This window comes from Sus scrofa, chromosome 1, assembly GCF_000003025.6.
Source record: "Sus scrofa isolate TJ Tabasco breed Duroc chromosome 1, Sscrofa11.1, whole genome shotgun sequence".
In the NCBI taxonomy this organism is placed as follows: Eukaryota; Metazoa; Chordata; class Mammalia; order Artiodactyla; family Suidae; genus Sus; species Sus scrofa.
The window spans coordinates 149,714,208-149,726,017 of record NC_010443.5 but is presented as its reverse complement, the minus strand read 5'-3'; the positions used below and the strand labels follow the sequence as shown (position 1 = coordinate 149,726,017).

General features: G+C 38.8%; 1 protein-coding gene across 1 annotated transcript in view; it reads left to right on the top strand.

Moving 5' to 3' along the window:
- The window catches only part of C1H18orf63 (chromosome 1 C18orf63 homolog), a 40,282-nt gene continuing 28,966 nt past the window's right edge, over window positions 495–11,810 (top strand). Inside the window, exons 1-5 of the mRNA XM_013993265.2 lie at window positions 495–1,161; window positions 2,202–2,262; window positions 4,529–4,696; window positions 6,995–7,073; window positions 9,479–9,535. Of these exons, the coding sequence (XP_013848719.2) occupies window positions 4,563–4,696; window positions 6,995–7,073; window positions 9,479–9,535 (270 nt within the window). The 5' untranslated portion in view covers window positions 495–1,161; window positions 2,202–2,262; window positions 4,529–4,562. The remainder of the gene's footprint in view (window positions 1,162–2,201; window positions 2,263–4,528; window positions 4,697–6,994; window positions 7,074–9,478; window positions 9,536–11,810) is intronic.

The window sequence follows — 11,810 nt, the reverse complement described above, 5'->3', positions numbered from 1 at the left end:
ACTGCCTCTGCCCTTATCCAAGCAGCATCATCTCAATCCGGGATCACATAGCTTCCTAACTGCCCTTTCTGTCCCTCTGTTCCCATCAATCCATGCTCAGCACAGAGCCCAGGTGCCCCCTTAACAACGTGCACGGCTTTCCAAGCTCGAACCTCCTGGCCTCATGTCACTCTTCTTCCAGCTACACTGCAGCCAGCTGGTCACCCTCCTGCCTCAGGCCTTTGTCCTCACCATTCCCTCCCTTACAAACTCCTCTCCCGACACCAGCATGGCCGCCATTCCCATCACTTTCCAGTCTTACTCCTCACCTTCTCCAGGAGGTCTCCTGACCTCCATAAGGGCCTCTCCCAACATTCCATCTCCCTGTCACTCTTTATTTTTTTTCAGGGCCCTCGTCACCACCTACCAGACCAATATTTTGTTCATTTATCTTTTTCATCTATGTCCCAACCCTCAAGTAAAATGTAAGCTCCATGAGGGCAGGGAATGCTATTTGTTCAATGCTCCATGAGTAACTCCTAGAAAAGCTCAGGACCACTTCAGGCTCTTAATAAATACCTTGCTCCAGGCTTCTGCTCCGTGCCACGCTGCAGGCCACTCCACTCAGGAAGTTCCACGGTCCAGGAGACATCAGGACCGACTTGTGCATCTGAGGCCAGAGACCCTGCCAGTGAGGTCAGTGGGGCTTGGGCACCTGCGGCTCCACAGCGGCCCTAAAGCGCGGATGCAGCTTGCCTCTCCGGAAGATACCAAGGTCCTCCAGCCAGGCCCCATGGGTGCCAACGCCTGCTCTTCTTTCATGGAACAACGGACGCCAGTTGGCCAGCACCCACCTCGAAAGTTTTAGCGGGAAATACTAGGGCACGCAAGGCATGCTGGGAGCGCTTAGGGTACGCTGGGATTGTAGGGCGCCCAGGGAATGCTGGGAGTGGTGCGCGAGAACCGCTCGGAGGGTTGTGAGGAGAGCAGGCCTGGGGGCGCGGGAGAAGTTGGTGCCGCTGAGGTGGGCCGAGCCTGCCCTGAGGAGACAACTGCTTGGGGCAACCAGAGAGAAAGAGCGCGGGGGCTAGGCCGCTGCAGGCCGCTTTCTCACCGTGCTCCTGCCTCCCGAGGCTCTGGCTTTGAAAGAGCTGGTTTCAGAGTTCTTCAGACATTTCACGAGTGAGTTGTTTATGCTCGTTAGGAAGCAGTCAGGCAAGGAAGGGACTCATAGGCCGGGTGCCAGAGCCTGGCTTTGTGGAGGGGGGTGAATGTGGAGCCGGACAGGGTGGGCGGTATTTCTGGTTTTCGAAAAGGAAAATGAGAGGGATAGAGATTCATTCTTCCACGGAGGCCCACATGTTCCAATTTTAGGGCATGTTTTTTTGTTTTGTTTGTCTTTTTTGCCATTTTTGGGGGCGCTGCCGAGGCATATGGAGGTTCCCAGGCTAGGGGTCAAATTGGAGCTGTAGCCGCCGGCCTGCACAAGAGCCACAGCAACAGGGGGATCCAAGCCGTGTCTGCAACCTACACCACAGCTCACTGCAAGGCTGGATCCTTAACCCACTGAGCAAGGCCAGGGATCGAACCCGCAAACTCATGGTTCCTAGTCGGATTCGTTAACCACTGTGCCACAACGGAAACTCCGTGGGGCATGTTATTTAACCGGTAATTTATAATCGCCTTTTAAATAATCTAAACTAAATGAAGGCCTTGCAGATGTTTGTGATTCCTTGCTTTGGGTTAGATAGTGAGGCCCCAAGGGGTGTATGTAAACTTACCTGTTGATGGTGGACGCCATCAGTGCAGCCAGCGTGAAATCCGATCTCCAGTCAGTTTCCCCCAGTCCTCATCGGAGGAAAAATAAGTGAAGCTCCAGGTGGGCTGAAAGTTGAATCAGTCACTGACTTCTCAGCCCTGACCCTCACACAGTTTGGTTCTCTTGAGCTTTTTTATGTCCTCAAATGTAGAATTTTGTAGGTACCTGTTGCTTGTTGGAAACACTTATCACCAGATCTGAAATGTGGTGGGGCTGTTCTCAGAACAATAGGTTAACAGTACATCCATATGTATCATATATGTCTGGGTTTTGAGGCTTAGAATAATGTTCTCTTACAGTCTAGTAAAAGAAAACAAACTTTTGATATCTGTGTTTCGCCAAAAATGTTTTAATGTGATGCTAAATGATAAAATTGAATAAATTCTTGCCTATTTCTGTACAGGTGCAGGGGTGTTGTTTACATACACTTTTCTGATCAGTCTTTGAATATTGGCAAGAGAAAGGTAAAGTTCCTCACAGGAATTTCTTGGCGATTTTGCTGTAAGATATTTAAAGAAAAATTGGGTAGAATAATCTTAGTGTGGAAAGTATTTTAGAATGAAAGTAACATTGCAGACTTTTGCCCATTTGTTTGACCTATTGTCATTAAAAATGTGCACCATTGTACCTTAGAGCCTAAACCATAACCAGTTCTTTGTTATATATTTTACCTCATTCATTATTGATGCCCTACTCAAATGTTTCAGAGGAAGTGAATTTTAGGCAAAACAGTGAGGTAGATTTTGTGTTTGCCTTGGAAGTCTTTTAAAAATTTTCTCACACAATAAGCCTTTACATAGGAGAGAGAGCAGAAAAGTAGAGAGAAGAAAGGAATGCTTTTCTTTTTAAATATCAGAAATCATCTTGATTAGTTAGGTCTTTAACACTTTGTGTGACTTTGTGTTAACCATTCTAAGAGTACTTCCACTTTTAGAAGAACGAAGTGATCTTTAATGATGAAAATTTCAAAACACTGTGGTACTTGGGTAAGAAATATGTATGGATGTCAGATAGACATTGTCAGCATTCTTCAAATGATAGCATAAAGGCATTTGGTTACTGAGATCAGACCTAAGGCTGGTCACGTTTCGGATTCCAGAGCAGATATATTATCACTTTTCTCCTTAAACAGAGAAACATGTGGATGTTTAAGTTTGAAGTACTAGAATGCCAGTTATCTTCTCTGGATATATATGTGTTCAGTATAGAAACTGAGCTTAAATTGTTTGCTTTATTTTTACATTGAAATTTTCTGTTTATATAAAAGATAGACTCCAAAGGTATGCCCTGTGAATTATCAACTAAAAAATGTGTTTGAAATAGAAGTCTCAAAGCCAGATAATTAGTGGAAAAGGAAATTAGATAAAAATGTAGAGATCTCAGTAAACATTTTATTTTATGTAAAATGATGAAAAATATATTCCTCAGGAGTTCCCACTGTGGCGCAACGGGATTGGCAGCCTCTTGGGAGTGCTGGCACTCAGGTTTGATCCTGACCCAGCACATTGAGTTATCTGGCTTTGCAGCAGCTGTGGTTTAGATCACAACTGTGGCTTGGATCTGATCCCTGGCCTGGGAACTCCATATGCAATGGGGGGTGAAGGGGAGGAATATGTATATATTACTTAACTTTAAGTGCTTTACAAAGAACCTGAAACAGCAGACTTTGCTAAACATTTTGATTTTTTTAAATTATTATTGTTTAATTTTTTAAAATTGTTGTTGTTATAGGACAGAAGTTTGTTTTCCAGAAAACAATATGGAACTCAAGATTAACCAAGAACTTAAAAAGTAATTTGTTAAATAAAGAAAATATAGGCATTCCCGCTCTGGCACAGTGGGATTCAGCAGCTGAAAGACTCAGGTCCAGCACAGTGTGTTATAGGATCCGGAGTTGCCACAGCTGTGGTATAAGTTGAAACTTTGGCTTGGATCTGATCCCTGGCTGGGGAACTCCACATGCCTCAGGACAGCAAAAAAAAAAAAAAAAAAAAAAAAGACAATATAGGAGTAACATATCTAGTACCCAGAACAGAATAGGCATTTACTATACATTGTTGGATTTTTTGGTATTATTTGCACTCAAATTATTCTGTTTGTGGTATAGAACTTCAGGTTTAAAACCCAAATTAGGGGGTTACTGTCATTGGGCAGCAGAAATGAATCCGACTAGTATCCATGAGGATGTATGTTTGATCCCTGCCTTTGCTCAGTGGGTCAGGGATCTGGCGTTGCCATGAACAGTGGTGTAGGTCATAGACTCAGCTCAGCTCAGATCTTGTGTTGCTGTGGATGTGGTCTAGGCAGGCAGCTGCAGCTTTGATTAGACCCCTAGCCTGGGAACTTGCATGTGCTCTGGGTGTGGCCCTAAAAAAGCAAAATAAGTAAATAAATAAAACCCTAGATTATATTTTGAGGGTGATGAAAATGTTCTAAAATATATTGTGATGATTGTATAACTTTTTGCATGTAGTAAAAACCATTTAATTGTACACTTTAAATAGGTGAATTGTATGTTATATGATTTACATCCTAATAAAACTTGTACCCCCAAAATCTAGATTATCATCAGAAAACCTCAGAGGTAAAATGTTAGTAATATTTAACTACTGATGTTTGCTAACTTTTTATCATCTTATACCAACACAATATCAAATATTCTGTGATGGGTGGTTATTGAAAACCTATTGGTAAAATAGTTCATAACTTTTTTATTGTTTGTTTTTAAAGGCCTAATTGCTGAGACATCAGTCAACAGGAAAATATGAATGATTCTAGGCAGCAAGCACTGTTCTTCACCACACTCCCAGATTTACAGAAACTCTGTGCTGTCAGGATAGTATTGATTAAGGGGGTGGCAGATACGGAGATTAGGAGTACACAGGTGAAGATATGCAGGTAAAAAAAAAATTTATAACTAAGATTTTCCAAACTTTTTGAGACCTATAAGAGCTGTTTTAGTAGTATCTCCTTTAAAGCAAAATACTCATTTTCTCAGTCTGTTTATATAATATTAAAATAAAGGAATTCAGGAATCCCTGTTGTGGCTCAGTGGTAACGAACCTGACTAGCATCCAGAGGATGCAGGTTCGATCTCTGTCCTTGCTCAGTTGGTTAAGGATCCTGTTAAGGTTGCAGATGCAGCTTGGATCAGAGTTGCTGTGGCCTGGCAGGGCAGCTGCAGCTCCAATTCAACCACTCGCCTGGGAACTTCCTTAGGCCAAGGGTGCAGCCCTAAAAAGACAAAAAAATTAAATAAAAATAAATTAAATAAATAAAATTTCACTGTAGTTCTGACCAAGTATATTGAATTATGTTTAGGTAAGGACTTAAATACTTGAGATAGAATATCTCACTGTTGAGTTTTTATATTTGTGACTTGTGTGATATTTTAATTTAAAAATCTTATAGGAGTTCCCATTGTGGTGCAGTGGAAATGAATCCAACTAGGAACCATGAGGTTGCGGGTTTGATCCCTGACCTCGCTCAGTGGGTTAAGAATCTGGTGTTGCCATGAGCTTTGGTGTAGGTCACAGACTTGGCTCAGATCTGGCGTTGCTGTGGCTGTGGTGTAAGCCAGCAGCTGTATCTCCCATTGGACCCCTAGCCTGGGACCCTCCATATGCTGCAGGTGCAGCCATAAAAAGCAAAAATAAATAAATAATAAAAATCTTACAGATATTGAATTAAACCAGGCTCCCAAAACATAAATAAATACTGGATAAATAAGTAAATACTGATTACTTACTGTTTATGAAGCACTTTAGGAGATATTGTAAACATTTTCGACTAGTGTAATTTTTAAATTTTTGGGTCAATATAAGAGTATTTCTGAAGAGTATTTCTCCAAGAACTGTCCTGAAATATCTGACCCAACAGTCTTTGAAAAACAGCTTCATTAAAGCCTAAATTTAACTCCATGATTATTAAGGACCCACCATGTATTAAATTGTTTGAGGCATTCAAGAATCTTAGAATATATAACAAGATTATATCTGTAACTGCATTTCTTGGAGCAGAACAAACATAAGATTGTTAGGGGTTTGAAATAAGAAAGACATTCAGAGTGTTCTCCATTTTGCTCTTCTTTACAAAACTTTTCTCCTCACTGTAAGTTTTCCCATTCAAGTTCATTCATTAGTCTGAACCCTTTCTGCTAAAGTGTAAATTGATACCTTATTGAACATTAACTTGTGACCCCTTTGGAAAACAAATAGGTAGAAAACCTTAAGAGATTTTTCTGCTATTCACCTTTATATTAAAGGTGGCTATGCCCCTGGAGAGGATTGTTTTGCCTTATTGTCTCAGTAACTGACAAAGAGGCTGGAACAGAGAGAGCAGACATCTGACTGTGTCAAAGGTCAGCCTTGCACAAGACCTGCTGCACCAGAGTTCAAACAAAAATGAAGCTACTAGAAGTAGGTTGTCACATCCACTTTTTGATGTAACACCCCTCTCCCACCCACACACACTCCTGGTTTTTAAAATTTGTTTCCTTGATCATTAGTCATGTTGAGAGTTTTTGTATTTCAACCTCTATTCCCTTTTGTGTTTTTCCCACCTTTTCCAACAAAATTACTGATTGTGATTTGAATTGTGATGATTTTTGTTGTAAGTTCATTTAGCTATTGAATACTAAACTAAAACCACTCCCCACTTCATTCTGGCTTGGAAAAAACAATCAATTTTGAAGGAAGAGAGTCTAGTCGGTAGTTCTGACATTGAAATTGTTGATAACTTCACCGATAGGTGAATCTTTAGACTTCTCCAGTGCTTCTGACCAGCACTTAAAAAATAAAAAGAAAGGAAAATGGAAGAAACAGGAGTTAAGAAAGCTGGATTCTTCGTAGTATTTAGACTTTTTCAAGTCTCTACTTAAGATAGAAATGGAATTTTAAAAGAGAAATTTTGTTTCACAGATGAGTTTAGGAATAAGATGCATGGAGACAAGTTTTTGTATTAATATCTATCTAAAACTTTATAATTCCCTTAATTCAAATCTTGGCTGATTGCTTAGAATGTTCAAGGTACCATGCTAAGTGTGGGGAGAGACATAGTAATGTATAATACAGTTTCTTCTTACCTAGAATAAACTGAAAACTTTTGATTGGAACTAAGCAATTTTTAGATGTTCTGATAAAGTAAAATCAGATAGTGGGCAGTTCACTTTCAAATTAATGCATTTCATCTCCACAGGCAATTGCTGTTTTTGCACCAAGATATCCTTACATCACCTGTACCTGGAATATTTACCCAAATTTGGGTGGTGATGGCGGTTAGTATTTTAACATTTATAAAGTATTATCACTAGTTATTGAGAGCAATATTGATAAACATTAATATAGGTATTAATTATAGCTCAAATTGAATATGGTTTATGAAGAGAAATTATACCGTGTTGTAGTTTGATCAAACCATTAACAAACTTTATATACCTGATATTTAAGATCCATTTTTATGGCTCTAAATTCATATATAGTTTTCTTGGTCATTAATGTTAAGATAAAGACTACAATGAGTAAAATATGTTGTAGCATAATTTTTTAATATAGCACAGACTTAATCCTTTTCCTATATTTTATTCTTTAGAATTGTATTTAATATAAAATAAATTTCTTATTCAAACAAATCTCCAATTTTTTTAAAGAACTTAGGTTAACAGGTTATTTTTTAATTTGGAAATTTCATTTAAAAATTTTTAATTAGTACAATTAGAACAAGAAATATATTTTCCTAGTGCCGTATATAACTGGGAATGGTAAGTACAAGAATCTTTATAAAAGTCATATTATCCTGAGCTTTTGTCAAAAATCTTTCTGAAAATCCTCTTGTAGCGAGATTTTAATTCCCCAGAATCCAGTGAAATCAGTATTTATTAACAATGCTGATGGACCATCCAAAATTTTCAGGTCTTTTTTTTTTTTTTTTTAGGTTATGTGATTATTTGTCCATCTTTTGTCATCTCATTCTAAATATAATTTTTAAGAAAGAAGGCTGTTGGTGAACAAGTAGATAGTAATGTCTCTTATTTGTGTTCTTTTCTACCTGAAAAATTTATGAAACAAGGAGTACATTGTTTTAGAATTTTAGGAAATTCTAGTATACTAATCTTAGCAAGAATAATAAGAGAGGAAATTAGCCATTTAAAAATGTTTTACTTTCTTACAAATATATTACATGCTATGAAAAGTTTTACAAAAATATTTTAAAATATTAGAAAATGGGATTATTATACATACTATTTTCTTTCTTTTTTCTTTTTTTTTTTTTTTTAATCTTTTTTCCATTTCTTGGGCTGCTCCTGCAGCATATGGAGGTTCCCAGGCTAGGGGTCGAATCAGAGCTGTAGCAGCCAGCCTACACCAGAGCAACACAGGATGCAAGCCATGTCTGCAACCTATACCACAGCTCACAGCAATGCTGGATCCTTAACCCACTGAGCAAGGCCAGGGATCGAACCCGCAACCTCATGGTTCCTAGTTGGATTCGTTAACCACTGAGCCACGACGGGAACTCCATATACATACTATTTTCAAACTTACCTTTCATTTACTCTTTAACAGCCTCTCCTATTGTTCTATGTCAGCACATATATTTTACTTCTTTTTTAAGTCAGTGAACTATTTCATTGTATGGGTGTATAATAATTTATTATTTTCTAATGCACATCTGAGTTTTTAGTCTTGTGCTATTACAAACAAAGCTTCAGAAAGCATGGAAATTGTATGATTTTTATTTGTCCGGTAGTTTCTATGGGTTAAATTCTTAAATGTAGGATTACACCACATTTTAAACTATAATCTACATGCTGCTAAATTGTGCTCTGAAAAGCTTGTACTAGATTACACTTAATAAACAGTGGGGTTTTTTTTTTGTTTTGTTTTTTATTTATTTATTTATTTTTTGGTTTTTTTTTTTTTTTTTTGTCTTTTCTAGGGCTGCTCCTGAGACATCTGGAGGTTCCCAGGCTGGGGGTCTAATCGGAGCTGTAGCCACTGGCCTACGCCAGAGCCACAGCAGTGCAGGACCTGAGCTGCGTCTGCGACCTACACCACAGCTCACGGCAATGCCAGATCCTTAACCCACTGAGCCACTGAGCAAGGCCAGGGATCGAACCCACAACCTCATGGTTCCTAGTTGGATTCGTTAACCACTGCACCACGACGGAAACTCCATTAAACAGTGTTTGAGAGAAACTATATTTCCACATTCGCACAAATACTGGGTATTAGCAACCTTTGCATGTTTGTCAATCTGTGATTAAAATAATGTCTTCTTTTAATTTCTTTCATTGGTTTGTTGGAACACCTTGGCCTTTTGAACTTTCTTTGATCTTCTGCTTGTGTCCATTTTCCTTATTCACATCTGAGAAATTATTGTTTATTAAGAAAGGTATTAAATATTTATTATATGAAATTTGTTGGCCTTTTCCTTTATATGGTTTCTGGATTCAGGTCACTCCCAGAAAGGCTTTCCTTGATTTGACAATGTACCCACTGATTCTGTTTCAGGAAGAGAATGATTATCATCTGCTTCTTTCTCCAGGGCATAGGAACTGTTTAGGATGGTGGCCCTCTGCTATGCTGTGCTGTATAATGTTTAAATTAATGCATTTTATGTAATGCATTATTTAGTATATTTATACTAAGTCCTTTTTATAAATGTGGATTTTTGTTATAGATACCGTTTTATCAAGCTGGAAAACTTAATGCCTGTATTGAAAAATATGGAGCTAAGGTAAGTTTTTAAAAGAATAATAATTCTAGATATTGTTTATATTGATTTTGTATTCAACTTCTTTTGTTAGTAAACAAAATTTTAGTATCTTTCTCCTAAGTTATTACTGTGCTTGTGAAAGAACCCAACATTTTTTTCCCCAGAACAATTATTTTGTGCATATTTAGTAGAGAAAGAGGGAAAGAAGCTTAATTTTGCTGGGTACTTTCTTGTGGACACTTTATGTGGCATAATTTCATTTACTGTTTATATCTTTTAAGAAGTGAATATCCTCATTTTTACAGATGAAGAAAATGGAACCCAGAGAGGGAAAATATTGTCCATAATCATATAGTGAATAAGTGGAGGAACAAAACAGCAAGGATTGTATTCCCCATGGTGATGAATGCCTGAGTCTTAGCAAAGAAAATAATGAATACTTGAAGTTGTCTCATTTCTCAGTTACTCAGGCTATGGAGACTTTGCTGGAGCTCTCTTCATGTCTCTGCATGGATCTCTGAGACACTGTATTCTTAGTTATTTTAGCAGGCCATCCAGGCATCACTGATAGCCTCTGTTCCTGATCTGGTGGGATTTGAGATTATGAATTTTTTGGTCATCTCCAAGATACTTTCTTTAAGTTCTCGGAGGATGATAAGGCCTCAGTAATACCTGGAGATGGCTTTGCAGTTCACTGAGAAATTTTTGCATAACCTGAAAGTCGTTTTTTGCCATCATTCACAATCTGAAGGGAAGTAGTATTCTGTAGACTCAGTGAGGGAGGATTTTAGTTGAATCTTTTTGCTCAGACAAGCCTTTGGTCATCTAAGGAATCTGCTTATCTTCAAAAGGTCATTTATGAACTATGAGAACCAAATTTACAGTATGTCATTCACCCAAAACTAGAACCTAGGTCTTCTAGAGATCCCTACAAAATTCTGTTCTTTATTGTGGGAAGTAGCTCATGGTTTAGTGGAGATGCCTTTGCTGTCTTACTAGTCTGCTCTTGGAGAATTTAATCTTTGTATTAATATATTAAAGGTCACAGTCATACTGTTTTTTGACAAATCTTTTATAAAAAGATTAGATACGGTATGATTTTAGAGAAGAATTATAAAGATCAATACAGTTATTTTCTGAGCATGAGAATAGATAACATTTTAATATTGAATTAAAGGATATTTGTACCAAGTACTATCATTTTATGTATCTTAAGATTATAAGAAAAAATAAAAATAAACATGTCACTCAGAGTCCTTATACAATAAAAACACTTTTTGATATATTTTCATCTAGCCTTTTAATTCACACCTTGACTTTTTTTTTTTTCTTTCTAGACTTAAGTTTTATTTGGGGCAAATGAGGACTATAGCCCAGGAAGCGGCATTTCAGATAGTTCTGAAATACTGCTCCAAAGAGGCGTGCGCGGGGGTGGGAGAATGTCAGTGTATACAAGATTTTGATGGAAGGGGAGGTTCATGCAACCACGCACACATTTTACGGAAGTTGCTGCTAGTCTAGTGAAGGCTACTGCTAGCAATAAGGAACAGACATCACCGTGAAGGATTTTAAGTGTTTTTGTGGATATGAGGAAATGCAAGAATTGGGCTCATAAAATCTTCTCCTGAAAATATCTAACAAATCTGAAGACCTGTCAGTTTTCCCAGAGCACACAGTGCCTCACTCCTGATCTCCACCCTGAGCTCCTCTCAGGGGGTGTTGAGAGTTGGCAGCTGCAGTAGCTCATGATTCAGTCCATGTAAAGGCAGATGGCAGGTGCTCATCTCCAGTTCACAGAGTCAACTGTTAAAATATTTAGGAGAGGTGATTTCAGCATGTAAACACAGAGGTGGACCAAACAGAACCCCGAGGTTGGTGGGGAGGGGATTGGATGAGAACGCCTCCTAGTTCATCACAGCAGACAGCCCAGAGCCCTCCAGGTTCAGTGTGTTCCTGGGGACTTAGAGGCTATCTGTCCTCCCCAAGCACACCTCAAGGGTCAGACTACTGTGCAGAATGTTTAGGAGTTCAGGTCGCTTGTACCTGTTCCCCACTTGCCCAAACAGGTGAAGATTGGAAGCTGCATATCTCCTTGCTCTCTTCTCCTCCTCTTTTACCTTAGAGCCACATCCTGACATAACTGATTTTCTCCCTGCAAGAGAAGGGTTCTGGTGTCTGCCCCCCTTGTGGCTGAAGTAGGTATGGGGGCTTGCTGTAGGCTTCCTGATGGGAGGGACTGATGCTTGCCCACTGGTAGGTGGAGCTGATTCTAAACCCTCTGGTGGGTGAGGCTTTG